The sequence below is a fragment of the Silene latifolia genome, chromosome 2, assembly GCF_048544455.1.
Source record: "Silene latifolia isolate original U9 population chromosome 2, ASM4854445v1, whole genome shotgun sequence".
NCBI lineage: Eukaryota > Viridiplantae > Streptophyta > Magnoliopsida > Caryophyllales > Caryophyllaceae > Silene > Silene latifolia.
The window spans coordinates 195,160,293-195,183,574 of NC_133527.1; the positions used below are offsets into that span (position 1 = coordinate 195,160,293).

A 23,282-nucleotide genomic window follows, 5' to 3' on the forward strand; every position below is an offset into this window, starting at 1 on the left:
AGAGACAACAGGAGAAGAAAAGACATTCATTTCTAATCATCTAGATTTGAATATTAAACTACTCTTTGACCCGACGTCAAACATCCATTGCAGAATCAAAATCGTCACAGGAGAACCAAGTCTTCAAATCAAGACCCTCCTATTCATTCAAATTGCGGAAATCGAATCAGTAGAATAACTAGTAGATTGTACCCTAAATCTTTTGAATTAATAAAATTATTATTTTGTTGCATTTGTTTGTGTTTTATCTCTTGTTTGCAGATTTAACGTGAATTTGTTGTTACAAGAAAGATGGATCATCCTTACGACAAGTTAGGGTGCTCATTATCGACTTCCAAGTCAAGCCAAGTGGAGCTCCCTTCGAGAAAAGTTAGGGCGCTCGTCATCGACTTCCAAGTCAAAGCAAAATGGATCGGGACCCCGCCACGTTAAGATGCAAAAAAAAAGTGCACGTGACAAGGTCCCGAGGGGGCAATAGTCCGGAGACCAATCATCATGTCAACTCCTGAGCACGAGCCTAAACTGCACAAAAAAAAAAAAAGCCGAAAAAAAAATCCCAAACACAAATTTACCTTTGATGAACTAACGTTGGCTTGATCTCGTGGAATAATTTCTTATTTTTACGAGTACGTAAGCAGCTTGAGTCTTGCTCAAGTCCAACGACACCTAAAAAAAACTCAACGTTCGTATCTTGGGGGCATCGTTAAGTATCAAATGGCTGATTATCCTTCGAGATGTGCTATTTTGATCTAAAAGCACTCAAGCTTCTACGCACCAAGAGTCTTTAATTGTCACGATGTAATTTTGGCGAAAGTTCACAAGTTTTAAGTTTTGGTCAAAATTATCAAAGATAGGTGAAGTCGTGAAAAAAGATTCCAAGCACCGAGACTATGCCATAAACTTTGATGATGAAGATTCGGAGAAAGCCTCTAAGTACCGAGACTTGTCGTAAAGTTGAACGATGAACAATTGAAGAAATCTCACAAGAACCAAGACTTCATCAAAAATTAAATGGTGAAATTTGATCTCTATTTGGAAAAAGCTCTCAAGCACCGGGATCTTTCTATAAAATTTGGCGATGTATTGGACAAAGCTCACAAGCATTAATTCTTCATCTAAATACTTGTAGATTTAGATCTCGAGAAGGCTCTCAAGCACGAGGTCTTCATCGTAATGTTGAGTAATGAACATTGACAATTACTATGTGGTCGTCAAGCAACAAAATCTTCGTCAAACGATCAAAAACAATTGGGACTCGGAGAAAGCTTTCAAGCACCGAGACTTGTCATAAAGTCAAATGCTGAGAAAATAGAGAAAGCTCGCAATACAAAAGCGTCGTCGTCAATGAACAAACACAAGCGGGATTCGGAAAAAGCTTCCAAGGCACCGTCTCACCCTAACAAAAAAGTGTGTGTACTTCAAAATTTGTTGAATAAATACACAAAAGTCAAAACTATTCACAACAACAAAACCTCCTTTCACTCCTGGCCCATAAGAGTATAAACTATGTACGGCTAAAAACAAAATGGATATGCAAGATTGAAAAAAAAATAGCTCAACTTATTATTATCCATAATTCACAAAACAAAACATACATACACTCCCAAGTGTCAAAAAAAAAATGTGCAAAAAAAAAAAAAAAAATTTACATGTTGGAGACCACATCAAGTTCTTTGAAGCTTCAAAGGCTCCACCGAGTAAAAAAAAAAAAAAAAAACTAGTCTTTTAGCCGTTCCAAGTAACGCAAAGTGTAGACAACTCGAATCAAAAGCGAAAGACGTCGCTTGTTGAATTTCATCTTCGGAAAGTCGAGAGTTTAACAACTTCAAAAAAAAAAAGTGTGTCTTGATGATGCGAAGAACGAAGTACAAGCGAGGAGCATTCAACTTCTTGCCACAAACACTCCAGGTTCGGCAGATATGTCATCGGTAACCACGACGCGACGATAAGGACCCGTAATAGGGGAAAGATAGCGTGTTTGACTCCGTTATCTATTCCCGTCATTGGCTTGTTCGACCGTCACTAAGTACTCATGGCCAGTCTTTTGAGATTTGTTCGTCTTAAAATGCACGATATTATCTCCTAAGATAGAAAAACAAACCAAGTTATTTTCCTTTTCAAAAAAAAAAAATGCGGACTAAAGTGGCTGAAAGCACGTGACCATGAAAGAAAACAAATCTAGGAAATGAGGTCAAAGTCCTCGTTCCCAATTATGGTCTTTGAAATGCTAATTCACTCGTGTAAGTCCGTAGCCAGTCAAACCCAAATGGCCAAACCCAACAGATTTCCAAATAAGCTTTCTGTTTCTTTTAATTTATTTGCCAAACTAAATGCAAGTCCCATGATTCCTTAATACGGAAGTTGGTATGCGTTATCCGCCGACAGCCGATGGGGACACCACTGATAGAAGCGGTCAATACAAGTAAGCAATGGGATGACGCCGCTCGAAACCAGTAGAAGATCGAGTCTCATTCAAACATAATTTCGCATCAGTGCAGGAGCAGATGACGGAGCTCGATCGTCGGCAGATTCTCAGGCGAACCCAGTGGGGATGACGTGGCTCCAAGTTTTGTTCTTACTGTCGCCGTGTTTATGCAGGCACGTCTATCAATTCGACCTTAATGTTTCGTAGACACCACCGAAGAAGCAGGTCGGTGTAAATGAGCAAGAGTAGTTCGGATTACTTCTGAAGTACGCCATTAGGTTGATGACAGATTTCGTGGTTGTCAAAATGCGGAGCACCAGAACTGGGTCCACGTGACAGGTTTCGTCGTTGTCAAATTTCGTTAAAGAATGAATTGCAGATGATGAAGACGACGTGAAGCCGTGAACCATTTAATCTGAGAAGCGTCGAGCGGACGTCCGTAAGTCTCAAGTAAGGCGATTCAGAAGCATGGCGTCATTATTGGCGGGGTACCGCACCGGTCAATGAGGAGAACCCAATGTAAATATCATTGTCAAACTAGGTGACCACCTCGATTTCGCAGTTCACACGCCAAAAGGAGGGGTGAATTTTGAACGTTGAGAATCGCGGACCACACTTAGTCAACGATGAGCACTGAGCATACGTCGAGCCGTCATGGACGAAGCAATTTTATGACAGGTTGCCGGAAAATCAGTCAATAGTATGGGCGCTGGTCTGTCGTCAGTCAGCAAGTGATAACGAGAGTGCATTTTACGGCGTCGAAATATGCTGCATAAAAAAACAAAAAAAAAACAGGTGAGTAAAATTTAAATTCCGCTCACCTACAGAACTGAATTCTGTTTCGTCCGTCGGCGAGAGTGTCGAGGTGAACTTCAAGTTATCGAGCAAGGCGAGTTGGGTCGCGGGTCTCTGGAGTACGCTTGGTTCAGGCTTGTGCTTCTCGTTAATTATAGGTGGTTTCGGTATTCGGACGAGGATGTTGATTGCTGGGACGTGGTTTATACTTGGCGTAAAGAATTGGTGCTTGTTGGTGAATGTATGATTTCAAGTCCCGTTTATTTGCTTTTATAGTAGTTGGGAAGATGAAGTTGTACTAGAACTCAAATAGCCAAGTTTATCTTATCAAATACCAAAGCTATCTGAAGAGTTAAGACCGATTGAACACCTAAGAGGGGGAGGGGGTGAATTAGGTGTACCTTTTTAAAAATTTTCTCTTTTACTTGGTTAAAAAGAAACACAAGTAAAAACTATTAAGTACTAACTTGAGAAACTTAATGGATAGTAAGTTCACAAGAGGTACAGCAGGTCTATGCAACAGTATGATGAACTGTTGCACAACACTGGCAACGAGATAGGTAGATAAAAATGCAAAGGATAAACGAATGTAAAAGTAAATAAACAAACAAGACGATGTTTTAAAAATTGGTTCAGCTCCTACTCCGGAGCCTACGTCCAACCGTTATTTTATTGCTTGTTTAGAAGTTTACTCAAACTTAACTAAACCCCTTACAATGAAAATAACTCGCCAACCTACTCCGGTTGCAATTGCTTGAAGCTACTCCGCTTCAAGACTTTCTCTTGCTCAAAGCTACTCCGCTTGAAGACTTAAAGTTCTATCTCAACGGTTTCTGAGTCGAATATCGTGGTTCACTTAAGAACATGGAGATTACAATTAAGACCTAAACACGAGAATCATTGAACATATTCTTTATGCAAATGATTAAGTTTAACCGATACTTGGAGATTTTTCTGACTTTGAAAAACAAGTGAAGACTTTTGAAAACAGAAAACGGTTTTGCAAATACTTGAAGAACAAAGCTTAAAATGCTGAAATGATTTTGCAAATGTTTTACAATGAGTGTTCTGAAAAGTCTTACAATAAATGATAAATGAAGTGGCTATTTATAGAGAAAGGAAGTGTGTAAGAGAAGGATCTTAACAATTCTTTAATCTAAAATCCATAGGTTTGTAGTATACATTTTCATTTAAAATTATAAAAGAACAATCAGGTTTGTGAGGCTCAAGGTGGCTGCAATTTTCAGAGGCAAAGGAGTGTTTTCCATAAAATTTATGGGAACTCACAATTTTGCCACAAATAGAAAAAGCATAAGACCTATTTTTAGCATGAAAAACAACTTGCACAAATGGGATTGACATCTTTAAATTATTGTGCAAGCATATTCTTTTTGTTCTTCAGTTTTGAAATAATATTCCTATTGAACATAGAAAGACTTTATAAAGAATTTAAAACACTTGTGAATTTTTCGGGAAATTCTCCATACGTTAGTACCAGAAACCTTGGTGCAACAGTCACAAGAACTGTTGCATGGTTTTGCAATCACTTATGCATAAAGAGGATATGTTTAACTACCTCGTTTACAACATTCATTCTAGGCAATGGGCTTTCTTGTCTTGCCTTCATCTTGATCATCTTGTTACTTTGATTAGCTTGTGGACTCTTTGATTGATCAGCAATAGCTTCAATTTTGCTAAACAATTTAACTAAGAGGCAAACAATTAAATAACAAATGAAACTTGACATCATCAACCAAATGTGTTCTAACAATATCAAATATTAAAGTTTATCTTTAATTAAATTGGGATTGGATGGAAGACGAAGATATTGATATGCACTTAAACACTACTAGTGCATCCGGCCGTGAGTTTGCTTCTTATTTAATTGGGATCAAATTCTATCTTTTAGCTTGGTTAAGATCAAACGACGCCACATACATGTTTGACAGAGGCAACATCATTTCTGGCAAATAAGGAAAGAGCAGTTATCAGTCCGTTGAGGTGGACTGGGAAAGAGCTATAAATAGGGATGGCAATGGATAGGATCTGGATAGGATCCTATAAGATCCAGATTCGGTCCATATTTACAGGATCTGAAATTCTCATATCCATATCCGATCCGCAGGATCTGGACCGGATCAGGATCTACCCATATCCTTTTGATAGTAAAAGAAAAATTCCTTTTAAAATATGAAAATATTAATTTTTTGATTTTATTGCGATGTAATCTAATATTTTTCTCTATTAGATACAAATAATGAAGCTAAAATTTTAAAATAATTAAATTACAATAACACTAAAAAATATTTCTTTTAACCGAAAAATGTTAATTAGTAAAAATCATATTTGATTTATGAAAATATATTACAAAAACAAAGCATATAGTTTAATATTTTGTTTAACTTAACTTATTATTTTAGAAAATGAAATAGAAATGGATCTAAGGGTAGGATCTGGATCTCGACCATACGATCCATATCCATATCCTTATCCACTGGATCTAAGATATTGCAATCCATATCCGGTCCGTAGGATCTGGATCCCAGGATCTGGGCAACATCTGGATTCCATTGCCATCCCTAGCTATAAAGCTCAACTCCACAAGTAAAATGTCGGGATCGACTCCGGTTAAACACTCAAATTCGTGTACGTGACTCAATCCCGAGGGGGCAAATTTGTAGACATAAAAATATGTCTCGTGTATTAAAAATAGGTCAAAGTCAAAATGTTGACTCATGTGAAAGAATATCGTCTGAGAAATGGGTCGGTGGATTTTGCCCGAACAAATATGACGGTATTTAGCCCATCTTGCCAGAATATAAAACCGGTCCACTCAGAAAATGGGTTGTGTCGTGTTTCTAATACGGAGTATGAGACGTTCACCAAAAAAAAAAAAAAAAACGGAGTATGAGACGTAAATGTTAGGGCCAAAAAATAATGGTGCGAAGTCCAAATTGGACTCGAAAAGCTTGACGAGCCCACAAAATAGAAGTGATAAGTCCAGAAATTTCTCAAAGAAATTTAAACCGAAGACCATATGCATAGTCCACGCATGCATGTCATTTAGAGCTGATCAAAAGCGGGCTTGGGCCGAACATGGGCCGGGCCTAGCCGCTAAAAAAGTGTCCGACGGGCCGTATTTTATAGCCCGAGCCCGCTCAGCGGGCCATTTTTCATTGTCCGTACCCGCCCACTTCAAGATAGCGGGCCGGCCCGCGGGCCTGACTAAAATAAAATGCAAAAAATAGTGTTTCTATTCAAACACGAGTTTGTTATCGCTACATCCCCTAAATCTTAACAATTGTCTTTAAAAGCTTACCCTTAAAAAAGTATACTAATTTTCAAAAGATAAGCTTACTAGATTTTGGAAAAAACACAAGTTTGGCAATGTTCTGCTACAAACATCAAAAGTTCATTTTTGCCTCGGTATTTGTTCGGCATTATTAGCGGTTACATACACTCCTGTGTAAATACTTGAAGATAGTATATTTATACAATCCCGTTAGCATGTCCATTCTCGGAGAATCTTTATACGACAAGTGTAAATACTGACAATCTCCCACTTATACGTAAGGTATAAGTATTCATTTGCGCTACCTAATTGGTTTAGAGTGTACAAATTGCAAATGAAATGAGCAAAGAAAGTCCGAGAATTGAGGGTTTTTTATGAGGTCACTATTAATAGCGGGCCTAGCGGGCCGCCCATGGGCAATTTTGCTTAGTCCAAGCCCGTCCATTTATTCTAGCGGGCCTAGTTTTCTTGTCCGTTACCCGTTTAATTTTTGATTTTTCTTGTTCAAGCCCGCTATTTTAGCGGGCCGAACGGGCTAGGCCGAACGGGTCGGCCCACACTTGATCAGCTCTAATGTCATTATATGATGCTTTGAGTTTGGAATAATATCCAAACGTGCATGTATCACGATAGGAATTAGGATACTCCGTAAATATTTGCTTTTCAAAAGAAAAAACAAGAGATTTGGTCAATAACAGCAAATATTATGGTTTCCGTGAAATATGGGGAAGCACCATGAGACTAGGATCTAAGTCAGCGAAAAAAAGAGAAGTGGTGGCAATCAGTTGCATGTTGGCTACGGTAAAACAAAATGTCTTATAAATTGAGAGTAATCACTCTCATTTAGGACGAATCTCCACAATCACCACATTTCACAAAATACATTCCAAATAAAACCTTCCTACAAAACTCTCTTTACTAAAAAATCTCTTCTACGAGAAAGTAAGAGAAAAGAAAATTCATTTTACCTCTCTACAAAATCCTCTTCCAAAAGACAACAGGAGAAGAAAAGACATTCATTTCTAATCATCTAGATTTGAATATTAAACTACTCTTTGACCCGGCGTCAAGCATCCATTGCAGAATCAAAATCGTCACAGGAGAACCAAGTCTTCAAATCAAGACCCTCCTATTCATTCAAATTGCGGAAATTGAATCAGTAGAATAACTAGTAGATTGTACCCGAAATCCTTTGAATTAATAAAATAATTATTTTGTTGCATTTGTTTGTGTTTTTCTCTATTTATTTGCAGATAAACGCAAATTTGTTGTTACAATCACCCTCACACTTTTCACCTCTTATTCCGATCTCTACGGGTCTCCACCCTAACAGAAAAAACAAAGATAAATTTTCCTCTAATTTTCCGGCTCATCGACAATTTACATAAATATACATATTCTTTAATCTTTAATGGCTTTTAGATTCGAATTTAATAAATTTAATGTCAATATTGGAGTTAATTGAAGAGTATAAGTAAGAAATTCATGTAAGTATGATCCAAAAATTATACTATCTGGGTTCTTTTATTCGTTTGGTCCATTTCAAAGTGCATATTTTTTTTCGGTTTTTAGAATTTTGTCAATATGTTTTTTCCAAGATTTTTTCAGATCTAATATGTGCTCCTTATTTGACTATTTCTTATTTGTTACTATATTTTAGTATATTCATTAAGGTGTTTTTTTAAAGGATTATTCGTAAATATTTTTTTTATTTTTTTTTTGCTTTTTTCCCCTGAAAATCTTCACTTCTACATTAAGTGTTACTCGTATTTTTTTCATTTTAAAAGATTTATCAATATTTTTTTTCGAAAACCTTCAAATCTACATTTTTAAAAGATTCAGTAATACAATTATAATTATTATGGTGATTTAATTTTTTTAAATAGGTCGATAAATGTATTCCCAATGATTAAGATTTATTTCCGCAAAACAATTATACACATAATATTTTTAGATAGCTGATATTTTTTTATTAAGATATTCTTTTTTAAGAAATTTATATTTATTTACTATACTCCGTACTTCTTTTCTAAACATCATTTTCTTGAACATTAAACTATTTTTCTTTTAATTTGTTTTTTTATGTAATAACAGGTGACTTATTGAAATTAAAGTCAAGAAGATTATTTAAAGTGGGTTGGAGAGTGATAACTGGTTTACAATTATTATCACTAATTATTAAACTTGAGTAATTAAGAATTGACAATTGAATAATCCGAATAGGAGTAAGAATTTATTAGAGAGGAGAGAGGGTAATTAAATGAGATGTGAAACATGGGGGGACCCATACAAAGCCAAATTTCTAAATTTATCGGCCAATCACAAACCTTTAAAAACCTGGCTGTTATACTATGTAGATATCACTAATTATTAAACTTGAGTAATTAATAATTGACAATTGAATAATCAGAATAGGAGTAAGAATTTATTAGAGAGGAGATAGGGTAATTAAATGAGATGTGAAACATGGGGGGACACATACAAAGCCAAATTTCTAAATTTATCGGCCAATCACAAACCTTTAAAAAACCTGGCTGTTATACTATGTAGATAATAAGATTTTACTTTCTTTTGAAATCAACTTTTTAAAAATTACTTCATTTTGAATTATTATTTTTTTTCAAAATTATTCCCTTAAGTTGCATCTTTTTGCTAAAATTACTCCCTCAAGTTGCATTTTTGCTAAAATTATTCTCTAAGTTGCATTTTTTTTTTCCTAAAATTGCTTCAAAACTCACAATTTAGGTGACTTATTTCCTCTATTTTTGAACTCCTCCTATATATCTTCCAAAGTATAGATTGGATAAGTCACAAATGAAATAAGTTCAAAAACAGACGAAATAAGTCAATTAAATTGGTGTTTGGAGCAATTTTAGCAAAAAAATGTAACTTAAGGAAGCAATTTTAGCAAATTTTTTTAAAAAGTTGATTTTAAAAGGAAGTAAAATCTAATTTACTCTAATAATATATATACATGAGATGCTTCAGATTAGTATGACTGTCGTCTCATATGGGAAATACCGAAAGATCCATAAGTAAAATACACTCCGTTGCAATTAATTACTCAATGTAAACAAATGATTCGAACAAACCTAAAATTTTAGCTAGGTTGGTAGTTGACTTCTAATCGAGTCATCATCGAGTATTAGTCATTATAGGTTGTCATTTTTGGGTAAATAAGTGCACGGGTTTATTTTTAGTAGTAATTTGACCTAATAAATAATCCATTTGCAAAGTCAAATACTTTAAGTGAGTGTTTAGCAATTAATCAAGTACTTTAATTTGATGTTGTCTATATCAGGTATAATAAGTAAAGCTGGCAAAAGCTGACTTGTCCCGTCCCGCCCGAAATTTCAAAAACTTGATCTTTTTTTTGAAAGAAAAGAACATTTCATTAATAGAACGCCATACGACACTTACAAAAGATATAAATAATCGAAAACCAATTTAATAAAAACAAAAAAAAAACAATTTTTCTTATAAACTAGGTATCTCAAAACACAATCTACAATTCGGCTCGTATTATTATCGCTATCTTCATGTAGCTTTTGAGGGGATCTTTCGTTTAATTGAGATAAAATCTACCTCTGATTGATTCCAAAGATCGTTCACAAATCACTTGCACCCTTTGAAAGAACACGCTACGAACCATCAACGAACTATTCTTGGCTATATTACTGATGAGACTAAACCCGCGAATAAATGGAAAACCCTTTTGCTTCTATTTGAAGGACTCGAGTCTTTCTTAGATAGCATTGATATCATGGAAGTTCCAATATTGTTTGCACCAGGCGTCTAGGCTCATTATTAGAGGAATGACTCTTTCCGTCTCAAACAAATTAAAAGATTGGGACGAAGGAGTAAATTACATATTGTTCGTATAGACAATGCAATAACTCAGTTGAAGTTGTACGGTTGCCTACTTACCTTTCCGGCCCTTCTTTCTTTAGCTTTTTCGCGATTTTCTCTTTTTACTCGAATGTACCATAAGGCGAATCCATTTTGGAGGACGACCAAAATCAACAGTGATATAAGAATGAAAGTCCTCTTGTTTCCGACAGACGTTCCCTTCGACTTTGTAGATAATTGGAACCTTGCCAAAATCCAGGACATAACCAAAATCGTTACACATAAAGCAAATGAAACTCCCTCGACTCAATCCTAGTTGTTTGGCAGTAACACAAAAGCTAGCATACTTAGTTATGAAAAACACTTTGTTACCTAAGTTTTCAACTCTTACCCACGCACGGGTTTGTTTGTCGAACATCAAAACTCCGACATCCTTTGGCTCGTCAATTTTAGGAGGACACTCCCCCGCAAGAAGTAGTCTCGTTATTTCTGTCACGGATTGGATTCCATTGAAATACCTATAATCCTTCCACCGTGCTTCGGCACCCACAAAACCTTTATATACTAAATACAAGAATCCGTCCGAGCATACTAGATACCTGATTGTAACATCATATTCTATTCCTTTGGGAGGAGACGCGACTTCAATAAGATCGAGTGTAGTCGGATTAATCATCATAAGCCTACCAATTGTGTCGATTCCGTACAAGTGATCTCGAAGATTTATAATATCATCAAACTCGCAATTACCAGTGTCGATATAACTCCATTTTTTACTATCTTCTGAGCATAAAGCCAGCTTTCCTTTATCACCTCCTTTATCACCAAACAATACTAAGAACCGTTTTCCCGAATCGGACATTATTGAAATAACTTTACGAACACGAGCCCTGGTGAACGGATTGGACAAATATACATTAGCCACACCCAAGATCTTATGTTGGTCGCCAAGATTAAATTTATACTCTGCTCGATTATTCCAATAAGAGGGTGTACAAAGTAACCATTTATTCGCTCCAATCTCTGCCGCACGAGTCAGCCAAACCCGAGTTTGGATCCGATTTAAAGTCGGGAAGATGAAAAAATAGAACGAATTTGGACTCAATTCAAAATTATTGTTGCGGTGTTGACACAAACAGTTAGCGATGTCGTTATATGCACGGCAAGTGCAAATAATAGGAAGTTTGATTATGGTATGCTTCTTGGAATTAAGGAGAGACCCGGCACGACGCCAGGCTACGCAAACCGAAGCAGCCCGACGTTGATCAATACGGTAGTCATCAAGATGCTCAAAGATAGATACTAAAATGTCACAAGGCAGATTAGCCCAATTATAAGCACTACCCGAAGAGCCGTGCCTCGTACAACTCAAAGCCATCAGAAACCACGGCTCCTTCCTCTATTGGTATTAGACGTATTAGTATAACTTTCATTTACAAAACCTAAAATTTTGTTGGGACTTGGGAGGGATCTTTACTTTTTGGATCCTTGAATGGGCTTACTTTTCCATGAGATTTCTATGACTATAAGTAACTACAAGTATGAAGTAACCTTAAGATCGCTTTATATAGGAACACAAATTGTTGTGTAAGACTTAAATTTAGGTAAGACTAGTCCAACAATATAAAGCCCATCAAAATTACTTAGTAAAAATATAAAATAATATTTTTATTTTAATAATTTAATATTATAAGTTGATAATATATATATATATTTAAATATATTAGTTTTCAAAATAAGTTATACAGTTATCAGAATAAAATAAAATGTTTGAAATAGTAATGACTTGTACTTGGACTTTCTCTTATTGGGCCAGTCTTATGTTATAGGACGGTCCTATAGGAGAGTTGTTGATTGGGACGATCTGATTAAGTAATTACTACTTTATAACTCGTGTAGATCTCGTGCAAATGCGCGGTAAATATAGGCATTTTAACTTTTACTGTATTAGTTTTAGATTTTAGATTTATATGTCACAAATTTTTATAAAAAATAATTAATATTAAAATTAATTAAAAAAGTTGAATAATTACACGAATTGTGTTTTTTATGAAAATATTTTAACTAGTTCAATTTATTTTAATAAATTCTTTTTTCGTCACGAAATTAATAATATAAGATACAGTTTATATGTATAAATTATTTTAAATGGAAAATTAGTTTAATAAATGAAAATCTAATTTATTTTCATATATAAATTTAAGGCTTTGTTTGGTAAAATTAACTGAAAAGATAGCTGAAAACTGAAAAACTAACTGAAACCTGAAAAGGTAACTGATAAGGTAGCTGGAAATTAGAAATTGATAAGGTAACTGATTATTTCATGGATTCCAGGCAAGCCCTTAGTAATAAGGGGGATATTTGTCTATTAATCTGTACTCCCTCTGTCCCGGTCATTTATTGTCCTTTTCCACTTTTGGATGTCTCGTCATTTGTTGTCCTTTCTATTTTAAGAATAAATTTGACGAATAATTTGATCATTGACACTCAATTATTCTATTTGTCATTTAGTAATTGGCCTCCTCCTCCTTTTCTTGGTCTTTGTGCCAAAACCAAAGGACAATAAATGACCGAAACGGAGGGAGTACTATTTTTTGACAATCTAATATTTTACAACAATTTTTTTTAGCTGTAGAGTACACTCGAGAAATCTATCTAAAAATTTGAAAATCTCATCGGCCGGGGACGAGCCCCCCGTTACACCAAAAAAAATTGTCCGTTTTTTTGCTACTCTATATAAATTTTTGAGTAATTCTAATAATTTACGTGTAAACGGTTACTCCCTCCATTTTTTAGTATATGACGTTTTACATTTACGAGGCAAGACTTTGACTTTAATATTTAGAGAAATACATTTGCTCAAAAATTAAAAAAAATGTTACCATTAAATTCCTTACGAAATGCTCTTTCATATGAGTATACATATCATATTATTTAGTCTTATATTTTAAGAGATATTGAAGAGAGAAGTAAGTGTCTCGAAATGTGAAAAAGTCGAGTATAAAGAAATAGAGGGAGTATTTTCCTAAAAAGAAACAGAACATTATGTCTTCATCATCAATTTTTTAGAAATATTTCTAAATACACTAAAACTTGGAAGAGACGGTCTCTCACTAAGTTATTGAGAGACCAATCTTTCATACCTTTTTATTTGTATTTCGTATCCTTTTTATTATTGATCGTGACATAGTAATTACGTACCTATTTACATAATAAATGTACCCATTTTATTATTAATCATCATTTGTACCTATTTTATTATCTTTAGTACCACTTTTTCTTAAGATTGTACAATGGTCTCTCAATAAAGCTTATTAAGAGACCGTCTCTCAGGAGACCTTACTTCTACATAAGACCTAAGATTTCAATCTACACTGCAAAAAAAAAAAAATAACAGCTTACGAGAGGCTAGAAAACACGTCGCAATTCCAAACAAACTGTTTGCATCGTTATTTTTTGCGAAGGAACCCTGTTGGGACTTGGAAGGCAATGAAGTGAAATTATAGTATGTCACGTCTTTCTTGTCTTTAACTTAAAACCGCGTCGCAATTATTTGGTACAAAAAATATTTGTCGAAATCCGGATATTGGCCCTCCGCCTGTCCACAATTGCTTGCTGTTGCCTCGCTGGTTCGATCTCGTGAAAGCACTAGTCCTCTGCCTTCAGGCTCATTAGAGTAATGAGCTAGTATGACTCCTTCCGTCTCAACTAGGGGTGATAATCAAACGAGATAGTTCACACGCAATTCGAGCTCGGATTTGGTAAAGCTTGGCTCGATGACTTAAACGAGTCAAAGCAAGAAAAATAATACTCTGTAGGTAAATTTAGTGAATCATTTTGCCTCTATTTCATGCGCTCGAGTCTTTCTTAGATAGATGCGGAATTTCAAGGTCAGTTATAGCATTGATATCATTAGAGCAATAATAATGACAAATTCCATCTCAAACAAATGACTGGGACGATGGAGTAATTACATATCGTTCCTGCTTACCTTTCCGGCATTTCTTTCTATTCCTTTTTTTTTGCGATTTTTACAATTTTATATTCTGGTCGAATGTAGCATAGGGCGAACCCATTTTGGAGGACGACCAAAATCAACCGTGATATAAGAATGAAAGTCCCCTTGTTTCCGACAGACGTTACCTTCGACTTTATAGAGGAAAGGATCCTTACCAAAATCCGGGCCATAATGGAAATCTTTACACATAAAGCAAATGAAACTCCCTTTACTCCATCCTAGTTGTTTGGCAGTAAGGGAAAAGGTAGCATACTCGGTTATGAAAAACAGTTTGTTTCCTAAGTTTTCGACTCTTACCCACGCACGGCTTTGCTTGTCGAACATCAAAACTCCGACATCCATTTTCTTTGGCTTGCCAATTGGACAACCATTATTCCTCTCAATTAGTGTCCTAACGTCCTTCCAGGAATGCCTTCTATTGAAATACGTATATTCCTTCCACCATGCTTCGGCACCCACAAAACCTTTATATACTAAATACAAGAATCCGTCCGAGCACACTAGATACATTATTGTAACATCATATTCGATTATTATTCCCTTGGGAGAAGAAGCGACTTCAACAAGATCGAGTGTAGTCGGATTAATTATCACAAGCCTACCAATTGTGTCGATTGCATATATTTGATCTCGAAGATTTATAATATCTTCAAACTCGTAATTATTACTAGTGTCGATATAACTACACTGATGACTATTTTCTGACCACAAAGCTAGTTTTCCTTTATCACCAAACAATACTAAGAACCGATTTCCCAAATCGGACATTATTGAAATAACTTTACGAACACGAGGCCTGCTCAACGGATCGGACAAATATACCTTAGCCACACCCAAGATCTTATGTTGGTCGACAAGATTAAAATTATACTCTTCTTGATGATCCCAAGAAGATGGTGGATGAAGTAACCATTTATTCGTTCCAATCTCTTCCACACGAATCAGCCAAACCCGAGTTTGGGTCCGATATAAGGCCGGGGAGATGAAAAAATACAACGAATTTGGGGTTATTGAGGTTATTCGACACAGAGAGTTAGCAATGTCGTTATATGCAGGGCAGGTGCCAATAAAAGGGAGTTTGATAATGGAAGGCTTCTTGAAATTAAGGAGAGACCCGGCACGACGCCAGGCTACGCAAACCGAAGCAGCCCTTCGTTGATCAATACGGTAGTCATCTAGATGCTCAAAGATATATGCTATAATGTCACAAGGCAGATTAGCCCAATCATAAGCGGCACTACCCTTAGAGCCATTCTTCTTACCTCTCAAAGCCATCGAAACACAACAATGTGGAATACTGAAAGAAACCACGGCTTCTATATAGGTAGTATTGGAATTAATTCCTAAACCTAGTAGGGTTTCCGTCTTTGCTTGCTAGACTTTCCTAATGTCTTAACCCTTCTTAATTTTTTGAAAACCCGGTTTGTAAACATCGTCGACGTTTTTGTAAATATCGTCGACGTTTTCATTCCAAAAGACGATAATGTCCTTTGCATATTTATACTCATTTATCTTTCTAGACACTTTTCTCTCAAATTCTACTAAAACCAACCACATTTCGATCTTCCATCTGCATTAAACCAATTAAAAAATGTTAGAAATTAACGCACATTGACTAGAAAACTTAAATAATTTTAAAAACTCGGCAAATTAACGTATTAAACACGGTTTTAAAAAAAAATGAACTAGCGCATGGACTAAATGTTGAGATTTAACAATCGACCATGGACCAAGCGTGGGAACCCAACGTTGGCCATGGTCCAAACGTTGGACTCCCACGTTTGGACCATGGCCAACGTTGGTTTCCCACGTTTGGTCCATGGCTGAACGTTGGATCTCAACGTTGGTCCATGGTTCAACCTTGTGGGCACAAATCTCATATTTACGCAGAAAAATCGCAATGTTTGTTATTAGTAAGTCAATACGTGACGTAAATCAATTATCGAATAGATTTAACTGTGCGCAAAAAAAAAAATTACCAAATAATGAAGCGATTAAGTTGTTTAAATACCGGTGATTCGGGATCCGTCATGTTAATTAATCTTGTTAATTGTTTCCGTTGGTTTTTTTTTTTTTTTTTTAATTTAGTTGATTTTTACTAGAATTTGAGAGGAAATTTTTTAGCGAGACAAAGTGGTGGATAAGTGCAAGGGTAGTTATCGTTTTTTTTTTTGAAAAACGTCGTCAATATTTACTAAAACGCCGTCGATGAAAATCATCCCTCTGAAAAGAACGACTAAAACCGCTAAAGCCTCGTTTGGTTGCCATACGGAAATTAATTTCCCATGCTTTTACAAAACACATGATTGGACAATTCATATGATTTTCCAATTCCCCCGTATTTAATGTGACACCCAAACGAGGCCTAACTATCCTAGCGGCTTTATATAAAAACACGAAAAAAAAATAAAAATGATGTGGACCCATTGGCCCAAATTAGTTTAAAACCGAACTCAAGTCGCAAATTAATTAGTAAAAGAACCCTAATTTGCCAAAAAAATCACTAAAGGATCCAAAAGTAAAGATCCCTCCCAACATAATTTTAGGTTTTGTAAAGTTATACTAATACGTCTACTACCAATAGAGGTAGCCGTAGTTTCAGTATCCCACATTCCTTTGTTCTAGTTGTCGACGTTGGATATCCCGGTTTACACAAAAGTGAAACATTGTTTTGTTCTGATGGCTTTATGATTGGGCTGATCTGCCTTTTGACATTATAGTATCTATCTTCGAACATCTAGATGATTACCTTGTTGATAGACGTCGAGCTTCGGGTCTTTTATAAAAAAGTTTTAAAATTTGAGAATGGTTAGTGATAGATGAACCAACTCAACCAAAACCTTAAGGTGATGGTTGAGGCCCAACTATTATAATTATTCATATTACGCTCCCTCACTCAAATGCTCATTGGGCTTGAAGAGTGGTTAGTTGTGCACCGGCTCCCCCGTACCGTGTGCTGGGGTTCCACTTCGAGTTTTTGAGGGGTTTTGAGGTTGCCAGGATTCGAACCCGTGACCTACGGTCACACTGTCTCTGATACCATGATAGATGAACCAACTCAACCAAAACCTTAAGGTGATGGTTGAGGCCCAACTATTATAATTATTCATATTAGTTAGTTTGGTAAATACTTAATGAAAAATGGTCATTTTAGTAAAAGACCCTCGAGCTTCTTCGGTTTGCGTAGCCTGGCGTCGTGCCGGGTCACTCCTTAACTCCAAGAAGCATACCTTAATCAAACTTCCTTCTATTTGCACCTGCCGGGGAAATAAAATCACTGGACGTGATAATGAACCACATAAATTTTTGTATTCTTTATTTTGCTATTGTTATTATATCATCTAAACACGCCTTCCGCGCATAACATAGACAAATCTTACTAAAAAGTGAGCCCATGAACGGGTCCAAATTTAAAGATCTCCTTCCAAAAAGTTTTGTCTAGGTTTCTTTCAGTATTCCACACTGTTTTATTCTAATTGTCGACGGTGAATATCCCGGTCTAAACAAAAGAAACATTGTTTGCGCCTGATGGCTTTGAAAAGTAAGAAGTACGGCTATAGGGCAGGTGCTTATGATTGGGCTGATCTGCCTTGCGAGCTTTTAGTATCTATCTTCGAGCATCTAGATGACTACCGTGTTGATCAACGTCGAGCTGCTTCGGTTTGTGTAGCCTGGCGTCGTGCCGGGTCTCTCCTTAATTCCAAGAAGCCTTCCACTATCAAACTTCCTTTTATTTGCACCTGCCGTGCATATAACATCACCACTACTAAATGTTTGTGTCGAGACGCAAAGTTCGTATTATTTATTCATCTCCCGGGATTCAAATCACACCCAAACTCCGGTTTGGCTTATTCGTGCGGAAGAGATTGGAACGAATAGATGGTTACTGCGTTCCGTCTCTTCTTGGGAGTATAACAATGAAGCCATACATTCGGGTTTAGAGTATACTTTTAATCTTCTCGACGAACATAAGATATTGGGTGTGACTAAGCTCTATACCCTACATTATATCTTTGACATCGAAAAGGATCCTCGTAAGAGACCTTCGTTCGATTGGACCACGCCTCCTTGATATTATATACCTTGGAGATCAATTGTATGCAATCGACACAATTGGTAGGCTTGTGATAATTAATCCTACTACTCTCAATCTTGTTAAAGTCGCTTCTCGTCCCAAGGGAATCAAATGTGATGTCAAATCCATGTATCTCGTGTGTTCGGACGGGTACTTGTATTTAGTATATAAAGGATTTGTGGGTGCCAAAGCATGGTGGAGGAGATATGCAGTTGAGAAGAGAAACCAATCCTGGTATGAGTTTAGACCAATACTTGAGAGGAATTGTAGTCCTGAAATAATTGGCGAGCCAAAGGATGTCGGAGTTTTGATGTTCGACAAGCAAACCCGGGGGTGGGTAAGAGTCGAAAACATTGGGGACAAAGTGTTTTTCATAACAAAGTATGTTGGCTTTTCGGTTACAGCCAAAGAACTAGGATGGAGTCAAGGGAGTTTCATTTGCTTTATGTGTAAAGATTTTCATAATGGTCCGGATTTCAGTAAGGCTCCTATCGTCTATAAAGTCGAAGGGAACATGTGTCGGAAACAAGAGAAGTTGCATTCCGATATCATGGTTGAATTTGGTCCACCTCCAAATTGGATTTGCCCTATATTAGGATATTAGGCTAGGCCCATTAGGGTTACAAGATATGAGCTATCGTCTAGGGTTTATGGCAGTAGGTGTATTATATACACCCATGTATTCAGTTAGAATCACAAATCAATAAGACAAATCATTTATGCAATTCTCTCCCCATAATCTTATCATGGTATCAGAGCCTCTTTCTTGAGGACTCTAGAAATCGTTTCCGCATTCTTACCGGTGGGTGGCCGGAAGACTAAACACCCACCGGTAGGATACTCAATCAAAAAACACAAATTAAAAAAAAAAAAAAAATTTGTCACAAAATGTGCAACGGCAGTGATAGCTTTTCTTGTTTTGCTATTGCCTATCCTTATCCCACGAATTGTTACAAGAGATCCAAAAACAAAGAAATAATTTCTTTCCTTTCCTTTGAAATTTGATTAATCATCTTTTATTTCGTTTACCGTGGTACTTTAATTATTTGTTTGGAGTTCGAAAAACTCAACGTTCTCCAAATCTTGATATTGACGGATAATTTTCCGTTTTATTGAAATTTGTCAGGTTCGATTAGGGTTCCTGCAAATTAACTCATACTTTCGACAAGTCCGAAAAAATTAACGTTCTTGTTCGAAGAAATTTCTAGCGAGTTTTATACTCGTTTATCTTACCACTTTTCGAAGACGAAGATGATTGATGAAGATCGAAAAAGTTGAAGATTGAAGATTTTATTTTTTCTTTGTTTTCAGTGTAATTCTCCAATCGTAAAGTTCGTACTACGTACTGCCTTTACGATTGCGGGAGGGTATTAGGATATTAGGCTAGGCCCATTAGGGTTACAAGATATGAGCTATCGTCTAGGGTTTATGGCAGTAGGTGTATTATATACACCCATGTATTCAGTTAGAATCACAAATCAATAAGACAAATCATTTATGCAATTCTCTCCCCATAATCTTATCACCCTATGCTACATTCAACCAGAACGATAATATGAGGCCGGAAACTCGGAAATTAAAGCTAAGTAGGTAACCGTACAACTTCATTTGAGTTTTTGTGTGTATAGGGACAATATGTAATTACTTCCTTCGTCCCAGTCATCGTCCTGAGTCCAGACATACATGAAATTATTCATTATATTATATATCGTCTTTTATCTAAGAAAAGACTCGAGTCTGTGAAATAGAAGCAAAATTGTTCACTAAATACCTATTATTCACTCTCCCTCTCCTCTCTCTAAAAACCTTAACCTTCATCCATCAAATCCGGAGCTTTCATCGGTAATCAAGCAATGGTAAGTGTTAGAGAAACTACGTCTATGAAACCCTTCTTTCTAGAATTTAATATGGTATCAGAGACTTGCGCTCTTGAGGCCTAAAAACAATATTCCACTGCCCTACAACGCCGGGATTTAATACAATTTAACGTTTATTTTCATTTTTTTGAAAAAAAAAAAAAAATTGAGCTGTGAATCAAAAATGTGGTACGATGCCACGTGATTTGCATTCTTGCATTTTGATAACAAATTTCACAATTTGATAAGAACATAAATGCGATCGTGTGTTTTGATTGGGTTGTTTCGAGTATGAGAAGATTACATTTTTCAAATGCAAAATTTGACCATAATTTTCCGTTCGACGAAACTTATTAGGTCGAAAAACTACGACGTTCAATCCTGACAAGAAAATTTCAACGAGTCTGAAAAGTTTGGATTTAATTTCCCCCCTTCCTAAAAGAGCGGAAGAATGCGAATACTTTGTATTTACTAATCTAAATCTAATGTCTTATAGAGTTATAGTGCTTCTTTCCAAAGGCCATGAGAAGACCATTCTCATAGTCATACGGATTTGAGCCATTTAAAAAAAAAAAAAAAAAAAAAAAAAAATAACTTGTTACATGTAACCGAGGCTCTGTTTGGCAAAACTATCTGAAAAGGTAGCTGAAAACTGAAAAGCTAACTGAAACCTGAAAAGATAACTGATAAGGTAGCTGAAAAGGTGGAGCGGATAAGTTAACTGATTATATAAAAATGTGTTTGGCAAACTAGCTGAAAAGGTAGCTGATTTTGGTAAAATGACGTAAAAGGATATGAAAATTATTTAATATTATAGAATAAAGAGGTACCAAATGGAAAATAAGTCATTTCAGGTACCTGATTTCTCAAATGCTACCTGAGGTAGCATTTCATTTCAGGTACCTTATTTGACCAAATAAGCTACTTGCCAAACACTTGTAAAAAAATCAGATAGCTGAAATTTTGGTCAAGTAAGCTACTTTGGTCAAATAAGCTACCTGAAGTGTCGTGCCAAACGGAACCTAAATAGAGTGTTATTGCACAAATAACATTATACCTTCAGTGGTACAATAGTACAATAGAATCATACAATCAAGTTATATCTTATCGAGCTTATCTGTAATTTTTTTGAGCTTTCTTAAAGTTTTTTTTTTTTTTATGTTTGAGTGAATTCAGAAATTTTATAGTATGGCTCGACTTCTTTAAAACAAAACTCGAAAAATTTATTATATAACTCGGGTTCTAGAGCATACCATTGGATACAACTGGTTGTAGGATCTATTAAGTGGTATTATTGAACCCGTTTAAATCTTGGGATGATTATATCCGTTTTAAGAGAATTTAACCACCTTTCTTGTAAATACTCAACTAACACAAGTGACTCATGAAAAGCTCTCTTCTTATCAGATGACCACCATAGTAAAATTGGATTAAGAATTAGTAGGTCTCCTCAAGTGATACGAAAGTTGATAGCTTTCGTTGATTCGCGGAAGCAGCACAACAATGAAATAAACGGAAACAATAACAAGTCACGAAAATAGTAAAGAAACAACGAACCAGGAGTTAAGTAACCGGATATTTGCTTGGATTAGACCTATAATCCAACCAATGGTGACCGATGTAGCAAAGCGCGTGCTAGTCGATCTAGTTTAAGCCTGAAAACGCGTCAGACAGAAACCGTTTTGGAACGAAAACGCGTCGATCCGAGATAACAATTGCAAGGCAAAAGCTTAGGTTTTTATTATAACTTGAATGAATTAAAAACCATACATAAGGTCCTTATTTATAGTATTAGAATCCAACCTATTGCTAGCTATCACACGCCTAAAACAATAAGGAAATCGTACCCTTATTTTCCTAAAACCGACTTTCCTAAATATAATCTAATTACCTTGCCTTATTTGTAATTAAGCTAATTTCCATAAACTAAATAACGATATACCAAGGACATTAAGCTACTCCGAGATGCATTAGAACTCCTCGAGCTCTACTGTAACCCACGCCCAAGTATGTGACGCGAGCAGTTCCTCGTTCCTCGATCAACGTTGCATCTTCAAGCCCTTTTACATCCAACACGACCTCATCACTTAAGCTTGCTATTTTCGGATCATCCCCTCCTCCTTTGAAAGGAATTGTCCTCAATTCAGCAATACCATCATCATCAAGATAAGGAGACAAATCCCCTACATTAAATGTGGCGTGAACACCATAATCTCCAGGTAACTCGACTTTGTAGGCATTGTCATTTATTCGAGCCACAATCTTGTAAGGTCCTTCCGCTTTAGGCATCAGCTTATTCTTACGCTTGCTCGGGAATCGTTCCTTCCTCAAATGCAACCAAACTAAGTCGCCTGGTTCAAATATTTTAGGTCTTCTATGTTTGTTTGATTTCTTCTTGTAAGATTCATTAACAGACTTAATTCGTTCCCGAACTTGTTCATGTAACTTAATCATCGATTGAAGCTTAGCCTCGGCATCTTTATGTACTAGCTCGTCCTTTGGCAATGGAATCAAGTCCAACGGCAGATATGGATTTAAACCGTATACAACTTCAAATGGGGAGTGCGTAGTAGCGAAGGTAGGAGAACGATTATAAGCAAACTCGGCATGCGCAAGCTTTAAGTCCCAATCTTTCTGAGTTTTGCTTACCAATCCACGCAATATAGTACCCAGGATACGATTTGTTACTTCGGTTTGTCCATCGGTTTGAGGGTGATGCGATGTACTAAACAAAAGCTTGGTTCCCACCTTTCTCCATAATGTATTCCAAAAATAGCTTAGGAACTTCGAGTCACGATCAGAAACAATCGTTTTGGGCACTCCATGTAATCGAACTATTTCGCGGTAATATAAATCAGCCACATTACTCGCATCATCGGTCTTATGACAAGCCACAAAATGCGCCATTTTTGAAAATCGATCAACGACCACCATAATAGCATCCTTACCTCGTTGAGTGAGAGGCAAAGCAA

The 23,282-nt window shown here is 36.1% G+C and overlaps 1 protein-coding gene across 1 annotated transcript; it reads right to left on the bottom strand.

The window, feature by feature from the left end:
• Window positions 1-14,400: 14,400 nt before the first annotated feature.
• LOC141641904 (putative F-box protein At1g65770) lies at window positions 14,401-15,654 on the bottom strand. The gene has a single exon (XM_074450548.1). The coding sequence runs from the start codon at window positions 15,652-15,654 to the stop codon at window positions 14,401-14,403; it is 1,254 nt and encodes a 417-aa protein (XP_074306649.1).
• Window positions 15,655-23,282: the final 7,628 nt, after the last annotated feature.